Consider the following 22,311-nt stretch of genomic DNA (forward strand, 5'->3'; position numbering starts at 1 on the left):
TTACCCTCAAAACCTAACCCCATCCCCCATTGTTTTACAACCAAAATTCTAGCAAAAAGAAATAATTTTCTTTCGAAAAATTATAGCCTTTCTCTATTGTGATTTAAAGTGTCTACTGACTTCCGTCACTGTTGTTATTAACCCGCTCTGGTTTTGACACAAAGCTCCAGCGCGAAGCCTATAATTAGCTCTGACCCTTTTTTAAAGCATTGATCCTGCTCATTAGCAGTTTAGTTTCCATAGATTTCACAGATTCAAAAGGACGCGACTAAAAATATGTTTTATTTATTGGATAACTGAAAAAGAACCATAGCTTAGATCAATGCTTCGATGTTTGACAAAATATTTACATTTTCAACGATGATTATTGGTGGGGATTTTCTTAAAAAAACCTAGGCCTGCTTTTGAATGGCTCAGTTAGCCGTAATTCTCAGATTCAAAAGGATGCGATATCTTTCGGTGGGGGGGAGGGGATATTTTTCCATGTCTTTTCTCAGGGATATTTTCCGTAGGGATTATTTTCCGTGGGCTGTTTTTTCTGGGGGTGTGATAAATACCAGCTATCGAAAAAGGATATGGAAAGATAAAAAATACCGTTAATACTTTAAATGCATCAAACAAGGCATGCTCAAGGCAGATTAAAACCAGAAAAGAACAGAAACGCCTAAAAATAAGAAATTAGGCTGACTTTTATAGACTGAATTTTGAAAGGCTCAGTGAGCCGTAATTCTTCTTTCTCAGATTCAAAAGGATGCGACTAGTATATTTCACGAAATTTTTTTACGTTGTGCTTTCTTAGTGATAAATGCCTTTCTAGACAAAATTACATGGATGATGATACTAACTTTCCTTCTTTTAAAAAAAGGAGTAAATTATTTTGAAACTAATTTTTTCTGTTCTTTTTAAGGCAAATTGTGAAGAATGCTTGTCGCCGCCATTCACTAAGAAAGCGAGGTTTAATAATGCACCCCCTGCGAAGGCTACTGTCCGGTAATATGGTCGCTGGCCGAAGCCTCCTAAACAAGTGGTGCCTACCCAAGCCGTATTAGAATTTGACATTACTTGCTGATCCGCTTTCCATGGACCTATAAGAACTGCCCCATCTTCGACATGTCAGGAGGCTACCCTCCAACATGCACTACCCGGACCTTTGGGCACCCAAGCCCAGACCGATTTTGCAAATGTAAGCATTTTTTTCCTACCTATCATATAGAAATATCTATCAATTTCTTCCAACTTTTATAACCCTTTTCTACATGCAACATTTTCGAACACTGCGTAAAAGAATATCTCAGCGGGAATATTGAAAAATTTTTTCTCCCCAAAGGAAATATAATGTTCTCCCTTTTGAATCATGTCAAGTGCATGCATTCACCCTTTTGCTAAATTAGATTAGTGAAGCCAAAAAAAGGCACTATATTCTGGCCATAGTAAGGTTTGGTAATTTCTATCGCGATATAAATGAATGGATCGCCTTGCCTTTAAAAATATTATAAAAAAAAAACTTTATATCTGAATGAGTTGTCTATCATGACAGGAAATGGTTACCCATTTTGAATCAATTTTTTTTTCCAAAGCAGATAAAGAGTATTAATATTAAATTTTATTTGGAGGAATTGTTTGAACAAAATCAAAACCTACTATGTGATGTTTTATATTTTAAATATCTTATATTATGGGTGGGTCGACACAGAGTCCAGGAAGGATCGGGGGGCCCGAGACGCCTGGTCGTCCGTGCCAGAGAACCGCCCCGCGCGGACCGGCTCTGGAGGGGGGGTTTAAGCGGGGACCTGGGGACGGGGGGGAGTTGTTTAAAAACAATCAAATTGTAAAAATTCTATGTAAAGCGGCGTTTTTGATTGTAAATATAATATATGAAGTTGGAGATTGGAACTTTCAGAATATCGATAGTTGTGGGGGAACAGTGAAATAACCAAATTCTACTATTTACATACTGCTGCTACTACTACTACTACTACTACTAAGTACTTTTAAAAAAATAATTAAATAATAATCAAAATTTTAAACAGTAGGGATCATTTGAACAAATGGAAAATAAGCGGGGGGGGGGGGTTTAAGAGGGGTAAGGTGGAAGGGGGGGGGTTTTTTTAAATAAATAAAATTTTCAATTCTATGTAAAGCGGCGTTTTAGATTTTAAATATAATATATTAAGTCGGAAATTGGAACTTTCAGAATATCGATAGTTGTGGGGAACAGTGAATTAACCAAATGCTAATATTTACATACTGCTACTACTACTACTACTACTAAGTACGTTTTAAAAAATATGTAAATAATAATCCAAATTTTAAAAGCAGTAGGGGATGATTTGAACACTTTGAAAATAAGCTATTTTTTCATTTATAGGTTGTCCTGGTTCCATACTCACCATCTACCCCTTGCTCGTCAGGTGGAGAAAAAGAGAATACGTCTGTGGGGATCTACAACAATGAATAATTTGCTATCAGTGACTTTCATGGTAATTCTCTCGAAATGCCCTTTAACGTTGATGTCGTTTTAAGTGATTTTTTTTAAATGTTGATAATAGCACAGCTGAGCAGGGTACTGTAGATAATTCAGATTCGGACTAAGCATTGTTAAGTCTAAATATTATGCAGCTTTTGGATGATTTTGTCAGTGAATTGAGGGGAAACCCTTCCCCCTCAGATTACATGAGCATTTCCCCACTTCAATCGAATGAAGCGGCTTCCCATAGCCCTATTAATGAAAAACTTGGGGGAAGGGGTACTATACAAGAGGGGGAGGGGGTACAACATGTCCCAATTTTCAATTGACCAGCAGAATTTTAAATGCAATCGTTGTTTACACTGCAACGTTTGGTGATCCCTTTAATACACTTATGGGGGGATAATTTGTTTTTCATCCTATAGAAATTGTGCACAATATGTAGATAAAATTCGTGCCTTTCTGGAGAGTCAAATTCAGGTCTTGGGGAGGGAAACAATTAAAGTCTCTATTGTTCTAAAAATGTTCTATTTAAATGAGGGGAAAAGCGAAGTTTCTTATCATTATGTACATTCTAAAATGCGTGTGGTTTATTTGAATTTAGGAAAATTTGGGGGTGTTTTCACGGATTGGGTCGATCCAATTATAATGCATCTTGAGAACTTTAATGAAAATGGGAGTGGGTCTCTAGTTCTTTTTGTTGAAAATTTAAGCGTAAATATATGTAAATTTAAGACCGATTTTATTTTAAGAGGGGGTGGGGACAAGGGCAGTAGTTTTAAATTATAATCCAGATCTAGTAGGTTGTAAAGGTGTCCAGCGGATCTGTTTTGAAACAGGTCAAAAGTGTTTCAGATATGCTTTCCTCATATCAGCACTCGAGCCTCTAGCTCGGGACGCTACCAAGACAAATTTAGACAACTGGGCTATACATGGGAAGGACGGGTTTGATTTCCCACATTGTAGATTTTTCGTGTTTAGAGGGGAAATACCCAGTAGCGCTTCGATCCATTGACATTTTTGAAAGGACTAATGCCCACTTAAATATTGGCGTTACTGTGGTTCAGTATGAAACAGAAGTTGAAGATGGGGCTCGCTCTAAAAATAAGGGGGTGGTTTTTCTCGTAAGGGGCCCGTCAGTTGATTTGGTCAGACACTGGATTTGGTTGTTATACACTCCACCTAGTGACCCTGCCAATTCAATTGGCCATTTTAATCCTATCACAGACATTAGTAGAGTTCTGGGGGGTGGTAAGCATAATGGGGAACGTTTCTACTGTCCAACATGCCTCTCTACGATTCCGTAGTGATATTAAAGCTACGGGATCACATGAAGCATTGTAGACGGCATGGCCATCAGACAGTGGAAACGGTTTCAGGGGATAGGGCCATTCTACGATTTAAAAATTTTCAGAACACACTTCTCCAGTGCGACGAAATATCTTTAGACTGTGAAGCTAAGCTGGTGGAAATGAATGATCCTCAAGGTCCCAACCAATTCAAAGAACATCAGGCTATTGCAGTGTCCTATGCCCACGCACAAGGAGACGGTTCTAGCACCATGCAGTTGTGAAAAATAGTAGAAACATTGGATGAAGGGCCCAAGTTCAAGGTCAAGGCACTGACTAAACTGATTGGAACGGCTAATGGTACTATTTATCGCTTGAGAAATACTCATTATCCAATGGTGTTGTCCTCAGAGGATCGTCTCGCGATTAAAAATAAAAAAATATGTTGGGTTTGTAAGGGGGAGTTTTCAGAGGAGGGGGATAAGGGGACTAAAGGGAAAAGAGGGGGGAGGGAGAAAGCCAGATATCAGAATCATTTGGGGCAGGTCCTAGAATCGGGGGTTAGTAATTTTAGAGGGGTTACGCATAAATCGTGTGATTTACATGTGAGCCAGAAGTGTTTTATCCCCGTTTTCAGTAACAAATGTGAGCATGACTTAAAATTTCTTGGACCGGCACGGGTACGTATGCAGAGGAAGGGAGGGGGAGTAGATTTTTCATGGGTAAATAGTTCATTTATCTATAAAATAATTCCCAAATCGGCTAAGAAGTTGTTGCTTCTCGAACTGAAAAGGCAGGCAGTGGATAATGGACATATGTGTTGGAATAAAATCAGGTTTTTAGATTCCTTTAGTTTTTTTTCCAAAGCATTGAGTCAATTGATTCAAGTGCAAAAAAGCGACAATTTTGATAGCTTTCCCTTGCTTAAACAGCACTTTCCAGACAGTGAAATGTATGGCCTGTTGACCTGTAAAGATATATACGCATACGACTGTTACTGTTCTGGCGCTCGCTTAAGCGAGGAGAAACTACCTCCAATTGAAGCCTTTTACAATTCACAGACCAACAGTGAATGTACTGCCGAGGAGTATGAGTTTGCCAAGAAGGTGTGGTCCAAGGGGGATTGTAAAAATGGGTGGGAATATTGTAGACTGTACTTGGCCAGTGCCGTTCTAACTCTGTTGGATATAGTCTGTAAGAACACAGACCAAATCTATTCAGAGTTCGGGTTAGATATAGGATATTATTTTTCCACACCCCATTTAGTGATGTATTTATTTTAAAAATTTAGCCGGGAGTAAATAGGCCTAAGCACCTTTTTAGATCAAAACCTTTTTTTAGAGCTTTAATTGTGGGTTGGTTATGTTTTTTATTGCGATCGCATCTTGTCAACCGATCTAAGCGGACCAAATAGCAGCACCGGTGCAAAGTCAAAGGTAGTGTTCTTGGACATGAACTCATTGTACCCCTCGGCGATGTCACACTACTCTTTGCCGTGAGGGAACTATCAATGGCTTGAGAATCCTTGTGAGTTCCCCGAAATTAACACCGTCAAGGACAATGGTCCACAAGGATGGTTCTTTGAAATTGACGGTCACTTTCCACTGGTGCTTCACGACTCAGTCAAAGATCTTGTCTTTCCCTGTATCAATCGACCCGTGAGCAGGGACTCGCTGAGCCCCTACAATCGATCATTGGTTGAGGATATGGGGATGCACTGGACTCCCTCCAAACAGAAACTGATTGCTGATTTGGACCCTAAGGAGACTATCGTTGTTCACCATGTGCTTTTGCACTGGATGGTGAGCAATGGTTTCAATATCACGAAAATACACAGGGTCCTGCAGTTCAATCAGCGACCATATTTGAAAACGTTTATCGACACCTTTGTCGATAAACGCTCTAGCGCAAATTCAAAGGTGGAGAAGGAAATGTATAAGCTCATTCTAAATTCAGCGTTTGGCAAAATGTGTGAAAGCGTTCGTAATGGATCTCACTGTGATGTCGAGACCGACCCTCTAGAGTGTGTACGAATGATTGCCGACCCCAATTTTACATCGTTCAGGAGCAAAGAGACGGACATGGTTCTTCTACACAGGTGAAAGCGAAATGTGGTACTGAACAGGAATATTGCAGGCGGCAGTTCAGTACTGGAAATTTCAAAAAAGCTCATGTTGTCGTTCTTTTACAATGTGTGCAAGGTGCAATGGCCACGGGAGGGGAGGTTCAAGTTTACTATGGTGATACAGATTCTCTGCTGTTAAAGGTAAATGGGCCAGAATTGGATTTATTGGGTGATTTAGAAAAGGGTGAATACATCAGCTCGTGGATGGATTTCACCAACTGGAATCCATCTCTCTACCCCGAGCTGGTGAAACGTCAAGCCCCCAACCAACTATTAATGTTAAAATCAGAGATGGGGAGTGATTTGATATCCAGGGGGGTGTTCCCGGGCCCCAAAGTCTATTGCGTTGAAACTCATAGTGGGGATGAAAAGAAGGCGTATAAAGGGGTGCCTACACATTTTTTAAAGAGCAATTTTAACATGAGCGTGTACAGAGACTGTGTAGAAAGTAGCCTAGTGCCGAGAGCACAAGTGCTTGCAATTCGCTCTCTACAGTATAGAAATTAGACTGTGAGAGTGGAAAGGAATGCAATGTCGTGTATATCCGACAAAGTCTATGTGCTCGAGAATGGTTTGAGTGTCCCACCTCATGGCCACTACCGTATTTCAGACCGAGTTGAATGCTTTGACTATCGCAAACAACTTGGTCTGGATAAATTACCCTAATCTGACTAACCAACTAACCACCACCACCCAACTTGTTCTTAAATTAAATATTCCAACCTTAACTCATCATCTTATCTAACCTGACCTAGTCCAACCACCTTAACTCAACTGTTCATCTAACCCAAGCAATACCCTGCACTAACCCAATCACTAACCGGTAGCACGTCGCCGTGACCGGACAACTCTTGCAGTGTTTCCCCCCCACGGCGCCCGGGGGAGGGCCGGCCCCCGGCCCCCCAGGTGGGGGGGGGTCCCCCCCGCGGCGGGCCGGGCGTTGGCCCCACGGCCCCCGGGGGGGGGACCCCATTTTTAAATTCACTGTAATGTTAAACTGTGCTAGTTCATGTTACAAGGGTGTGTGTATTTGTTTTACAAAAAGTGTTGTATAGAAAAGTGTTTTTTTTTTTTTTTTTTTTAAAGAAAAATTTTTAATTTTAAAAAAATTTCTTTAAAATATTGACTTAAAATTGTAGTAAAGAAAAGTGTTTTTTTTTAAAGAAAAAAATTGCTGATGATTGAGAAAAAAGTGTTTTTTTTATAGAGTGTTATCATTGCCGAGCAGTTCATGTTGAACAAATAGAGTTTCATGTTGACCACCGGAGAAATTTTGTCAACTGCTCTTGTTGAACAAGTGTTATTATTTTTATCGTTGTGCTGTTCATGTTGATGACAAATATTTGTTTTCATGCAGTGTCGAAATAAATGCTGCCATGAAATATTGTTTTTTTTTGTTCTTGAATATATAGATCTATGGGGAAATTACCAATTATTCATTGGATACATATGATTTAGAGTTAGTTGCAGTCCGACTGTTGTCCCCAACAGCACCATTTATCAATTTAAAACACACTTCAGGTCTTTTCTGCGTGGTCCCTCAATGTCGGGGAAAACAAAACTCTTAGCTAAAATAATTCAAAATTGTGATAAAATGTTTTTGGAGAAACTGAAAAAAATCTATAATTGCTAATGTATTTGGCAGGAGTCCTATGATATAATAAAAGCTATTGCCACAACCATATCAATACAATTCATACGTGGACTTGATGTTTTCAATAGTATTGAATTAAACTCGAGGCTGATTATTGATGATTTGGCTGAATCCATTGAACAGTTCTCGTAGGAAACGCTACCACTGTTCACTGTTCGCTCCCATCATTAACACATTTCCGTTACTCTGGTTCTACTCAATCTGTTTCATCAGAGCAAATGTATGCGAACACTTGCTTTGAATTGCACCGTCTATATTATCTATCGAGTTGTTCGTGATTCTCGATCACTCATAACTCTCAATAAGCAGATATACCCCGGCGCCCCAAAATTTCTATTGTCAGCGTAAACTCAGGCGACTAGCAAGCCCTACGGTTACATTTTGCTGCATCTTAATCAAAGCACGCCCGAAGATCTACGTGTAGTCACCAACATTTTCAACAATGAAATTACAGTAGATCTTCCGGTGAACACTAGAAAAGACTTTTAGTCGTCATTATGACACTGAAGAAACTACACGAACAACGATATCTGTTTTTCCGTTTTTAGCACTTCAAAACATCCTCTTAAGAAGGCCAAACTTAAACATGGTATTGATAGAGATTTCATTAATCTAATATCTGAACTTTGTTTGAATTTAACTGAGGGCAATGTTCAACTGTCATAAGTTTTTAGAAAACAGACAACACAACAGCGTGACAAGTTAAGTACATGGTATTTAAAGAACAAGGGAAAAAATTTAAAACAAAATAACTCATTCAGGCGGGTGGTAGCTTTTTTACACTTGTATTACAGGTCATTGCTGGACTTGCAAACGGTTTTCTCAAGTGAGAAGGGCTAAACCATATAAATTGACACCATTTGAGCTTGTCCTCTCGCCCGTCGAACATTTTGAAGACAATCTAAGCAAATTGATTAACGATGAGAATATTGCCGATGACAAAAACTGATTTTACTTCAAGATGCTTTGCGACGTGTGGACAAACAAAAACCATATCGTGAGAAACCCACCGCCACTGATCCCTCTAAACAGGTAACATCTCCTCAAGATTCCGCAGCAGCATCAAAAGAGAAGGAATTGAATTCAACTGTATTCAAAATTGGAAACATATTGACACTCACCTATCAAGAACAGAGTAAAAGAGCATTATCTTATCTCATGTTTGAAACTGGCGATCAAGTTCAATTTGATAGCACAGGGAAACGAGTTGTAATTCAGGGAGAATGTTATAATCTAGTTGATTTAATTTGTGATATGGTGACGAATCGTAAAGGAATTTTATACTTTGACAATAATTTTTACACCTTTCTGCGTGTATCAAAATTCCCCAAAAGTCTTATTGACAATAAGCAAATTCTAAAGAAACTAAGAGAATATAGTCCTCCTCCTCCAACACCAGCAACCCCATCATTTACAAAAGAAGAAGAAGATTCAGTATTTGAAACTAATATCAACGCCACTGATTATAAAACATCTGTGGCTGCTAGTCAAAAGTGAAGACGACTTTATTCGCCCACCAGTGTGCAAAAGGGGAGTGGTCATTACGCTACCGGCTTAAGCTCAAAATGGATGAAGTTCTGAAAGGTTTCTATGAAAATATTGGTGAAGTAGGAAGTTTGAATTTCCCCAAAACGTTGTTCAAAGTTGTCTCCGGCCCCACATTGAAAAAAGCAAAAGAGTATCTATAGAATGAATCATGTTGCACACATTCACCGAAATCACAGGCTTAGCAGTAAACACTATCGACAAACTAAAGCCTATTTCCTTATGCATATAATGCAAACGGATTTTTTAACTCTAGACACAATACTATGACGTCGCAAGGCACCCTACTAATATATTCTGGTGGCAATCAGTGTTTTTGTCGCTATGCCTCTGTCATCCGTCTGCGGTAAAAGAAGAGTGTTGAAGATGCTCGGGCCATTGAAAGTATTCTAGAACAGAATTCATGTAAAAAAATTCAATCGGATCGCGGCAGTGAATTTGTTAATCCCCATGTTCAAAAGGTTCTTTTGAAATATAATACAACACTATATCATAGTCACAGCCCGATAAAGGCTGCATTGGCTGAACGATTAATAAGAACGATTCGTCTATTAATTTCAAGATATTGTGCCCTGAAAAAAACATCGGATTTTATGCATTATTTAGATAAAATCATGTTGATTTATAATCAACGATCACATCGATCTCTGTCCAACTCAAGCCCTCGGGATGTTCACTACAATTAAAATACATTTGATGCTTTTCTAAAGCAATACTCCAATAGTGAAAAAGAGAAAAAAAAATGTGAAGAAGAAATTCAATGTTGGTGATACTGTTCGAATTAATAGAATCACCAATATTTTTGAAAAGGGGATTTATTTATGGAGCACAGAACTTTTTAAAGTGTCCAAAATCCAGGACACCGAGCTTAAGAAATATAGACTGCGAGACACCAAAGATGACGAGATTTTTGGTGTTTTTTATGAATATGAACTGCAAAAATTTAAAGAGACTAGTGAAATTTATCAAATTGAAAAGATATTAAAGAGTCGTACTCGTAAGGGTAAGAAACAGTTGCTTGTTCGCTGGCTAGGATACAACTCAGATTTTGATTCTTGGGTCAGTGCTGAAGATATTGACAATGCCCAATGATTTCTATGTGACTTTCATGTCCAATGTTTCTGATCCTCTCTACAATGACTTGAATAGAACAAGTGATTTTTGGACGAAACTCTCACCCACCATCAAATTCGACGGAAAGTATGAAGTGGCTCTTGTCGACTGTATTCTCAAAAATACCTACGACATCCTGAGAAAGGAACATAAATATGAAATAAAAATTAGACACTATGATTGGCCGCCACCACCAAAAGGTGATCAAGAACAAATTCAAAAAATCAATTGGATGGATTATCCATATATTAAATTACCCTACGAAGAACTCACCTGTATGAATGATTTATGTCGTTCCATTAATAAAAGAATTTCCGCCCGCAAAAAAGGAGCTTTTCATTTTAACTATTCAAAGGAGGAGGGCAAAATCTACATTAGTTCACCTATTGCCAGTGAAATGGTTATTCTCAATGATAATCTAAAGGATGTTCTTGGCTTTAAGCTCAATATAATCAATGGTAAAAGTGCCGGAAACACTCATTTCATTTTCGCTGACTACCCGCCTGCCTTCTCCATGGACACCTGTATATTTCTCTACGCTTCATGTGTGTAAACATCTCGAGTTGGTAGTTCAAATTTCCCCCTCCTACGAGCTCTTGAACGAAAAACCAATCAAGAACATTTTCAACACTACAATATAAAGCATCTTCAGTATATTCCCGTAAACACTTCCTATTTGGAACTCTGTCAGTTAACACTAAGAACCGAATTGGGTGATTCCATAGCAATTTCAAAAGGTTTGGCTGTGATTACATGCCATTTTCGACCCATCGTTCAAAAGCAAGATGTCTAATAAAAAAGTGGTATTGACATGTCCTGATATTGACTGCTATGTTAATACTCTTGGCCCAAGACAACAGGGCAATGGACTGGACTACTACAAAGGTCGCTTGTCAATATCTGGTTATGGTATTGGCTGTTGGTTTGCTAAGCTGTTTCGCTCTTCACTACCACTGGCTAGAAAATATCTTGTACAGGCTGCGACAGATTTTGCATCCTCTACACTATACGATTGGGGCTCTGGCAAGGATGTTAAAAAATGTGCTTCGGAAAATCTTAGCTCCAGTGTGCGAACCCTTGGCGAGAGATTAAAACAAAATGGTAAAGGCTTAAAAAGGTCAAGAAACAATGCATCCCTCATCAGTCTCCACTCAAGTTGGAAACGAAAGAAATCATCCCTCTTGTCAAAGAAAAAAAGGAAAATGCCGACAAATGCAGTAAACAGTAGAAGAAGAAGTCCCAGGAACAAAATTGTTAGATCGAAACTAGATTTCTTCTCCTAAAATGTCCTACCTGCCGCATAAGGATTCTCAACCTTTAATCACCGCCTCATTGAATCTATTCAATGCTGAAAATGTTGATGTGAGTGTCAAGCATGGATACTATGAACAATTTTATCCACAACAACCCCTCTCCGATAATATCCACTTTCAAATTTATTTTAATGAAGATTACTTTATGGACGTGTCTTCAACATTTATAGATTTGCAAATGAAAGTCCGGAAATCCGATAATACAATGCCAATTCGAGCCGATGGAATATCCTATGAAAATTGTATATTACATAATTTATTTCGTCAAATTAGTGTCTACATCAATGGTACACTGGTGAGCACAAGCAACAATCTCTCAAATTATACAAGCTATATGCAATTCATGCTGATGACACCCAAGTCATACAAGGAATTAAGAGGCGCCTCTAATGGTTATGAATATATTACTAATACTGATAGTACAGATGCACTTAAAAATGCTACAACTAGTAAATTACATCTAGTTGGAAAAATATATCATGAAATATTTAATGTACCCCAATAGTTACCGCCCAATTTTAAAGTGGATATAAAACTGACACTTGTACCATCCTATTTCATGTTGTGAAAGTAACTTGCTGCCAATCCCGATTAAAGTCTCTACCTCATCTCGGCAATACTTCATTTACGCAAACAGCAGGTTATGAGTTATGTTGCTTTGGCCGTGGAAAAACTGAGAGCCAATGGCAACAATGTTAAACTACTTGTTCCTCATTCAATCACCAATCAGCGTCATATAGCAATGGGTTCACGCACCTTCAGCGATTAATCCTTTATCAATGATGAAATTCCGTCAAAACTTGCGTTGGCATTTGTAAAAAGCACCAGTGCAATAGGATCATGGACTGAATGCTCACATAAATTCGAGATATTTGGACTTTCATCTCGTGTGTGCAAAGTAAACGGCATCCCACTCTACAATCTATCTTTTGATTAATCCTATAGAACATTGTACGAGTTGACCATGCAAACCCTAGATCATGACTCTCAACTATTTTAAAATGATATAACCGAAGATATGTTTGCTAAAACATATGGTATCATTGTATTGGATTTTTCAGGTACACAGGATATGAGTATAGTACGTACAGGGAGTGTGCGTGTAGAGTGCACATTTGCCGACCCATTGGCTGAGAGTATAGCACTAATCTCACTAAACCAATATGAAACCTATTGGGAAATCACTCCTGAAGGCAGTGTTCTACTAGACTGAGCGCCATGAACACCAGTCAAATAATCACTGTATTTAATATGGACCCCTACAGGTCACAGTACAAATCCTAGTGTCTACCCGCGGACTTTCTTGTAAAAATTCACAGTGTCAACAAGACTTTAATTATTGTTAATAGCAGTCCATCGACTGTGCTGACGGGTCATTGGCTTTGCATCTTTCAAACACTGAAGATGATTGAGTTTTTTGATGCTCTTGACATACCCTCTACATTTTACACACCTCACATCAGCAACTCTATTGAGAGCAGTGGGACAACTATTATTCAAAATCGAAAGAGGGTACAGGATCTGACGACTAAGAGCTGTGGATTCCATGCACTACTATATTTTGTTTTCCGTTGTCGCGGATATACTTACAAGCAGTTTCTCCACATTTATGGTGAAAATCTACGTCTGAACGACTTTCTAGTGGAAAATATCCTCTCAGACCTATATAGTATTGATTTCAGTGACCTAAGAGTAAAGTGCTTAAAAAATGTTTGTGAATTTGTTTATTAATAAAATGCATATATATATATATATACAACAATGTCTTTAAATCTTCACTTTAGATTTCCATATCTTCGATGTATAGGCAACTGTCGTGAACCACTAATGCTGGTAAATCATTTGGATTCACTGTATATTGATCTTGATTGACTGCAAAGTCAGGGTCATATTTTCTACAGTACAATGTAACTTCACTCTTGTCATATCTCTTTGTATAGTCAATAATACTATTTGCATTCATATTATGAAATTCACGAGTTTCAATCTGTCTATTTGAAGCAATATCATATACAATGTTTTCAAATGGTGAATCACATTCGGTAACTGACAAATAAAAATCACTTGGTATATAGTCATAGTAGGTGGTGTCATCACAACGATGACTTAGAAACCAAATTGTCTTGTTACCCTAACAGTTGAATCGTAGACTAGATTCCTCTTCCCAGAATAATTTAAATCCACGAAGATACCAATCTCGTATAAATAAACTAAAATCACGTTTGGGATTCTTTCCAATCAATGCGGGGTAAGTATTCTCCCACTGATCACATTTATCATAGTGACAATTGGAGCACAGGTGCCCTCTAGGATGAAAGTCACACACCTCCTCAAGACATGAATTACATCCTTTAATTTGTACTGCATAGTCTCTATGTAATTTACAAGGATTACATAATTTACACTTTTCACTATAGTCATCAATAATTGTACAATTCTCACATTGATTCCAACTGCCAAGAGTGTACACGCACAATGGACATATATAGAACATTTTTTGGTTTCCGATGTCAACTCACTCACAGCTAAGACGAAACTGATCCTCTTCGTTCGATAAATTCAATGAGATGGAAATGGGGAAAAGGAGTAGCTCTTTGAAGATACCTCTTTCGAATGATGGGGGAGCTATCTACATTGAATCCATTGGCAATATTTTCAAAGTATATCCACAATATGATTCTGCGTTGTTCCAATTAATATATCAATGAATTGACTATAAGCATTTGAGTCACATTTTAAAAGTTTCATACAATAGTCCAATGGGGGAGAATCACTCCTCATTATATGGTCATTAGTTCCCTGGCATGTTGATATCCTGCGTTGAAGAGATAACTCGAGAAAAACATCATCCAAAATCAAAATGTTTTTCCATAAACACTAGATTTGATCTAATTCTCTCTTTCTCAAATTTATTCATTTTTCAATCATTTCACTCTGACTGCTGACTCTAGACTGAACCAAAAAATAATGGAAATATTTTTGATGTAGAAACAATTGTAACGTATAATTAGAAACTTCACATCAAGAATATAGGGCATGTACAATTAGCAATAGCATATATTTTATTGGGTATGTTTCGCTATTAAACTTAAAGAACATAGAAGTCTAATCAAATGGGCTATATTAACTTTAGTGGCAAAAAATAACTGATCTTCCATTTTAAATTTGCTCAAGCATATCACATATCTTGCACATACTGCATCCCATTCCAGACAAAGACGTGATCCTTTCGTGATTTCCACCGCAATGCTTGGTGCTCTTGTACTATTATCATCAACTCCACTATCAACTTCTAATAGGGTAAACATTCCACTCATTGCCATCACAAATATATATCCAAATGTGTAAAGTCAAACTGTTCTTCTCACTCCTTGAATTCTATTCACAGACTAATAAAACTATAGCAAAAATCCTTTCTTTATATTCACTCCGCCGTTACTATGTAAACAAGCCCTCTGATTGGCTGAGAAGGAAACATGTGATCTAACTGTTTCCAGGAAACTCATAACATATGGCTTGAACAACAGCATCAAATACTATTTCTGGATCATCCATAAAACAGACATGAAAAACATCAAATAAATCGAGCAACACACATAACCATCCATAAAAACAGACATAAATGTGAGAAAGTTCCTGTTTTTCAAATTCTCACTGACAAAAACCATAAAACATCCATAATTTGATGTTGACAACCGATGAAAAACATAAAATAAATTGAACAACACACATAACCATCAATGAAAATAACAATAAATGTGAGAAAATTCCTGGTTTTTCAAGTGAGAAAATTCTTGTTTTTTCATTCTCACTGAGAAAACCATAAACCACGTGGTCCTGTCACGAGTAGCACCCCCATCTCTACTAACACTTCCTATGTTTACTCTACTTTTCACCAAACCCCATGTAACGGGGTTTCGACTCATAAATAATTGTTTTATGTGTTATTATAGTTTCACTATAGCGACCACACCCAAGACTTAAAGTTAGGTTATTCCTAATCAAATAGCCTATACCAAAAAGCTGAAAAAATTATACTTAAGTAACAAAATTACGGAAACTACAACAGAAAATTATGGAAGGCAGGCCGATAAGAACACATTATATTAAATACCTAACCGAACCAACTTCATATATTAAATATTTAATTAAAGTATACCTGCATAATAGTTTACCTCACTGAGACTAAGCTAATTATCTCCGAATGCAGACAGAGAAACCAGTTTTATTTAGATCAAGAACAAAAGTGTGGTCGCTATAACACGGAAGTATCGTTTAAACATTAAGGAAACAATAAGCGTGTTGCGTCATTTGCATTTTACTAAAAACAAAATATATTACAAAAATTTTCTTTTATATTTACAACATTGAAAGATAAAAATAGAAATGACAGTGAAATAAAATTGTGAATTGCGGAGTTTCCAGGAATTAATGTTATTGTATATAAAATATTCATTTTATTTTCACTATTTGTTTCCAGTCATGTTGATTATTATTGTGATTTTATATTATGTTTATCTGTCGTCGATGTTATGAAAAGCAAAAGCATAGTGTTAAATACATGTAGTTAACCGTAAAACGCAAATGACGCAACAAGCTTGAGTCTTTTACGGTTGAGGAAGGGGGAAAAGGGCAGTCGCCAAACTCCTGTTAGTAGTAACGTTTGTTCGTTTTAAGTTTGACTTGAACATTCAATTTAATATTTACTCGTTTTAAGATTTATTTATTCATCAAACAGTTGGTGGTAACGAACTGTAAGGAAGGAGCGACCCGACTCAATTGTAACCGAAACTCTAAAAAACAGAATTTTGATATCAATAGATACATCAAAAGAATTGGATTTTTATGCCGTTTTTAAACATATAAGTTTCATCAAGTTTAGTCCTAAACCCATCAAAAGTTACGAGCCCCTGAAAATTTGCCATATTTTTGAAAAAAGGGGGAAAGACCCCTAAAAGTCATAGAATCTGAATGAAAATCATACCATCAGATTCAGCGTATTAGAGAACCCTGCTTTAAAAGTTTCGAGCTCCTATCTTCACAAATGTGGAATTTTGCCTAAATAAAGATCACGGATGCGTGTTTATTTGTTTGTTTGTTTTTTCAGGGGTGATCGTATTGAACCAGTGGTCCTAGAATTTCATGACAGTGCTCATTCGAACGGAAATTAAAAGTTCTAGTGCCCTTTTTTTAAAAAAATGGAGGACAACTAGGCCCCCTTCACGCTTGTTTTTCCCAAATTCACCGGATCAAAATTTAGAGATAGCCATTTTGTTCAACATAGTCGAAATATTTAGTAACTATGTCTTTGAGTACGATCTAATCCCCTACAGTCTCCAGGGGAAGGGCTGCAAGTTATGAACTTTGCCCACTGTTTACACATAGTATTGGTTATTGGTAAGTATACAAAAGTTTTCAGGATGAATTTTTTCGGGTGCGGGGGGGCGGGGTCGGTGGGATTGGCTTACGTGGGAGGATTTTTCCATAGAGAAATTTTTCATGGGGGAAAATAATTTCCATGAAGGAGGCACTGGATATCCCAGCATTATCTAAAAATCGATCAGAAATTAAATTAAATAAAACAAGTTTTTTTCAACTGAAAGTAAGGAGCAATACTAAAACTGAAAACGAACAGAAATTATTACGTATATGAGGGTGTTCGTCCCCTCCCTAATACCTTACTCTTTATGCTAAAGTATTTTTAGTCATTTCAAAAGAGCTATTTATTCTAATAAAACGGCCTTTGTGATTCAGGGGTCATTCTTGAAGAATTGGAACAAAATTCAAACTTTAAAGTAAAGAGCGAGGTATTGACGAGGGGGTATACCCCTTCATTTTACATAAATGAGGAAGTTCGGCCCGCTCGTCAGTACCTCGCTCTTTACGCTTAAGTTCGAATTTTGTAAAATAGTGGCCGATATAAGCAATAATTTGTTTGTGTTATTTTTCGGCGAATCATAGCATTTAATTTTACCTTAAGCAGCCCCATAACTATGATTTTTATGTGATAATAAACCAAAGATATTGAATGTCTTCGTTTTGTGGCTATTATTAAATGAAGAAGAACAAGTTTTTTCCAACTGAAAGTAAGCAATAACATTAAAGCTTAAGACGAACATAAATTATTACGTATATCTTTTAAAAAATATTTTCTTTCATTCATTTCAGTCATTTGAGAATTGCTCAACTTGTGACTATGAAGTATCATAACAATAGTTTGACCTCTTTGGCCGTTTTGTTAATAAGCCTTACAAAATTAGTTCCGCAAATATCGCTAATTTAAGTTACGTGGGACAATCTTTCCATGGAGAAATTTCTTGTGGGGGAAGGGATTTTTCCATGGAGGGGGAGCTGGATTTCCCGACATTATCTAAAAAACGATCAGCAATTAAATAAAAAACACATTTTTTCAACTGAAGGTAAGAAGCAACATTAAAACTTAAAACGAACAGAAAATATTACGCGTATGAGATGGGTTGCCTCTCCGCGATAGCTTGCTCTTACGCTAACGTTTCTTTTTTAGCCTTTAAAAGAGGTTATTATTCTAATTAAACAGCCTTTGGCATTCAGGAGTCATTGTTAAACAACTGGAAGAAAAATCAAGCTTAGGTTACTATACGGTTATTATTAGTTTAAAAAAAGTAAAATTGATATGCAAATTTTGTTTTAATTATTCATGTACGTTCAGCCAAATTAAAAACCTGCATTAATTTAAAAACGTTCAGATATTAAATAGAAATAAACAAGTTTTTTTAAACTGAAGGTAAGGAGCGACATTAAAACTTAAAACGAACAGAAATTGCTCCGTATATGAAAGGGGCTGTCCCCTCCTCAACACCACACTCTTTACGCTAAAGTTTGACTCTGTCTCAGAAATTTATTTTATAAAACAATAAAAATCTTTAGCGTAAAGAGCGGGGTGTTGAGGAGGGGACAGCCCCTTTCATATACGGAATAATTTCTGTTCGTCGTAGGTGTTAATGTCGCTCCTTACCTTCAATAAAATAAAAACTTTTTTTATTTAATCTATATTAGGACCTGTTTTCTATGATGGTTTATTTTAATTTCTGTTCGTTTTGGGTTTCATTTATTCTTTAACACCAATTTCATGTCGTTTTGAGGGTACTTGTCTGTTAAACGGAACACACCCAAGAAGTGAAGTTAGGTAAATCCTAATGAAACATACCTAAACATGATGATAATATAACACTTAAAAACTAAATTATGGAAATTACGACACAGAATTATGGAAAGAAGGCCACACAGAAGGCATTATATTAAATACCTAACTTAACGTAACCCCTAACCACCTCTAAATATTAAATATTCAATTAAAATACACATACATTGTAGTTTTCTCAGTCACAATAAGCAAATCATAACCAATTTCAGAGAGGCAAACCGGTTTTTGTCAGATCTTAGATAGTGTAATTCTTGAGTGTATTCTGTTTAACAGACAAGTACCGTTTTGAGTTTGAATTATGATAGGAGTTTATTTCTGCTGGCCTTAAGTTTAATACGGCTCTTTAATTTTCTTTGAAAAAGTTCTTCTTCGGATAGTTTATTTGTAATTAGTTTTATAAAAGATAAATTTACTTCATTCCAGACCGATCTAGCTCGTTGGTGCTTGGACTACTCAAACGCTGATCCAAAGCAGAATGTTACCGATTTGTATGAAGAATAAATTGACGCAAACTAAAAAGATGTATAATTTTTCACAAAAAGGCTTACAATTGAGAAACGTGATATAACGTTGAGAAAAAACTCACCAATCTTATGAAAAATAAATTTCCTCACTCCAGTCTGTTTTGGTTCTTTAATGCTCGGATCAAAACCATAGACTTCGCATCCATATTTCATCATTGCATCCTCGAAAGACCAATCATTCTTCACTCCAAAAGAATATACAAGGCAGTTACCAGGAACTGGTCTGATATTTTCGTCAAGACAAACAGCTTTGTGCCCATCCATATTTTCCCGGTATTTCACGGCACCCCTCCAAATCCGGCCTCCAAAAAATCTCATATTTTTGCATGCTCCTAAGTTGTTCCAATAATGCCACAAGGCAATATCCTGTGAATTAAAAATAGTTTTGTTAATCCTTTTTATAGTACATTTGTATTTATGTATTTTTGTATTTTGTATTATGTATTTTGTATTTATGTATTTTTTCTTGTACCATAATTTTTCACTCATTATGGTAGGCTACTTACTCTGGGTCTGTATTTACTTTTTTTACTCTTTTTGTTCAGCCCTCCACATCCTCTTGATTCGAATAATGACGATATTTGTACATGAGCACCCATATAGGGGGCCGGGAGGGGCTCCAGTCTCCCCTGGCTTAATGACGCTGCCTTATATTTTATATTTTTGTTTTGAGGTTTCTAATATACAGCATTTGAAGTGCTGATCACAACAGTTAAGCCCCCCCCCCTAAAATTCAGGTATTGTATTTGTATACAATTTAGTGTATTCTGTGTGTTTGTTTTTCGCTTTCTTATTAATTGTTCTACTGTTTAGGAGAGGATGCAGACCGGTAACTCTGCAACTACTAGTAATACCTCAGTCTCATAGCAATCAATTTAAAACGAACTACAAATTTAAGTTATTAAAAACATTTTTAATCAATTTGCCAAAATCTAAAGGAGAATGAACCTTTTACTTTCCCCCTTGTACGGTCTGAAAAATTCTAGAGATAAGGATCCTAACTTTTAACAAACTTTCAAATCTGGCTAAGAGATTCTCGGAATCACAACAGAATGGCATAAAAACTGTTGGAATTTGCGAAAAGCATCTATGCTACAATTAGGCAAAAACACCTTTCCAGGTCCTATTTTGCGTGATGGATTTATACCTGAAAGTTTAATTGAAATTTTACCCTTTTTGCCCAAAAAATTAGCATAGTTCTTATCAAATATTTGAATCTGGTGCTTTCAGGTCTCCATTGGAAGGGAGAATGTTCGGTCTGTCCCCTCCCCTGCCAGTGCCAATAAATAGCATAATTATGCACAGAAATATGGATCCACAGAAACTCAGCAAGAATTGCAGGAACCAAAGAAAGGGAGTATGTCCAGTGATATTTTGTGGATTTTATAATTTGAATTATCAACTTAATATTTTTGTAATTCAATTATAAGTTCTTTTTCAGTTCAATCCTTGAACAAAAAAACGTTACCCATGAAAAGATTATTAACCTGACTTCATTTAGTTCTTTAACTTCGTAACTTATTAAACTTCAGATATCACCTTGTTTTTAGTGGTGGCCGGTGTTTATCCCCCCCCCTCCCCGGTGATCACCCCTCGGAAAATACCCCCCTCCAGAAAAATACCCTCTCGGAAAAAAAACCTCGGCAAATACCCCCCCCCCCCCCGTGGAGCATAAGCCTTTCCAAATTTGAGAATTTTATTTGAGTTTTTTTTTATTTCCGCTGGGGGAAGGAATTTGGTACTTGTGTATTATGCGCCACTCATTCAAATTTACACTTTGTAAAATTAGAGTGGTTCTGCATGCGAAATTTGTTTGGTACAATTATTCTGAATAGTCAATAGATAGATAGGTAAGTATATTTTAAAACCAAATATACGGCAATGAACTCAGTAAAATAACATAAATGAAAGGCACAAATAACATAAACTTTGATCAGCGATTATCATTAAACACTCAAGTGAAACACTACATTAACCAAGTAATAGTACTTAATCCTTTTAAAAACGTTCATTGAAAAAAACAAAAAAACAATTAAAACTTGGAAAAAAAACTTAAATTAGACATTAAATTTAATTTACACTGGATTTTTTTTTGTTTTTTTTTTTTTTTTTTTTTTTAATAACAACATTTACCTAGAAAGAATTGTTTCTTGACCTCAAACTATCCAAATACTTTACCCCCCCCCCCGCCATATTTGCCAATATATATCCCAAATTATATATTTCACATATATTCTGTCACTTGTCTTTGTCTTGTCTCGCGCTAAGCTGAAAAAACTAACGAAGAAACCGGTTTTGTTCTCGAGTTTTACACAGCGTAAACTTGAGTGAATTGGCTATATATTTGGCTTTAAAATACACTTATTTATCTATCTATCTAATATACAGAATAAGGACGAGGTGGTGTTTGAAAAACGCATAAACAGACGATTACTTGAAAAACATGGATGGTTACCGATGATATTATACCATTTCTGAGGTGTCACAAGCCTAACCCGAGATCCCTTCCCTCTGTGTTAGTACCTGACTAACTTTGATTTCTTATTTATTGAACTGACCATATTCAAACTCAGCGCCCGGGAGGCGGATTAATTCCTATTGGTCCTATTTTTCCGCCACATAAAACGTCGCTATTTTACTTACAATTGGCCTTGCTGAGTCGGATAATCCTCCACTGTGGGCAAACTGTTGGCCTCTACCTTTAAAACAACTTGCTTCTTCGCAATGTTTGTCAGAATATAATATCCTCCATAATATAACAAGTTCTAACCAAGTTAGGGTTAAAATCACTAACCAAGATAAAAAACCGTGGTCTCCCTTTAAGACCATTACTAACTAAGTATCTTAAGGTGAATGAACTTTTGCACAAGCATTAAGATTCATTATTTTGAAACTGGTTAGAATAGAATGCATTTGGGTTTGTATTCAAAATTTAATAGAGATGACTAACTAAGTATATAATCTATCACGATTTTCAGTACGTAACCGTACTGAAAAAGTTTTGCCTTTACGTACGTAAAAGTTTTGCCTTTAGCAAAAACTTTACTTTTTACTTTTCTTCTTTTTTCGTTTTGCTTATAATTCCAAACCAGCCAGAT

General features: G+C 36.6%; 1 protein-coding gene across 2 annotated transcripts in view; it reads right to left on the bottom strand.

The window, feature by feature from the left end:
* Positions 1-22,069, bottom strand: part of LOC148949586 (putative methyltransferase-like protein 24) — a 72,884-nt gene extending 50,815 nt beyond the window's left edge. For both annotated transcript variants that reach the window (XM_089093024.1, XM_089093023.1), the window contains exons 1-2: positions 21,857-22,069; positions 19,276-19,579 (exon numbers count right to left, since the gene is read on the bottom strand). In XM_089093024.1, the coding sequence (XP_088949150.1) occupies positions 19,276-19,579; positions 21,857-22,042 (490 nt within the window). In that variant the 5' untranslated portion in view covers positions 22,043-22,069. The remainder of the gene's footprint in view (positions 1-19,275; positions 19,580-21,856) is intronic.
* Positions 22,070-22,311: the final 242 nt, after the last annotated feature.

This window comes from Artemia sp. Qi Xiang Cuo, chromosome 8, assembly GCF_049724085.1.
Source record: "Artemia sp. Qi Xiang Cuo chromosome 8, ASM4972408v1, whole genome shotgun sequence".
NCBI lineage: Eukaryota > Metazoa > Arthropoda > Branchiopoda > Anostraca > Artemiidae > Artemia > Artemia sp. Qi Xiang Cuo.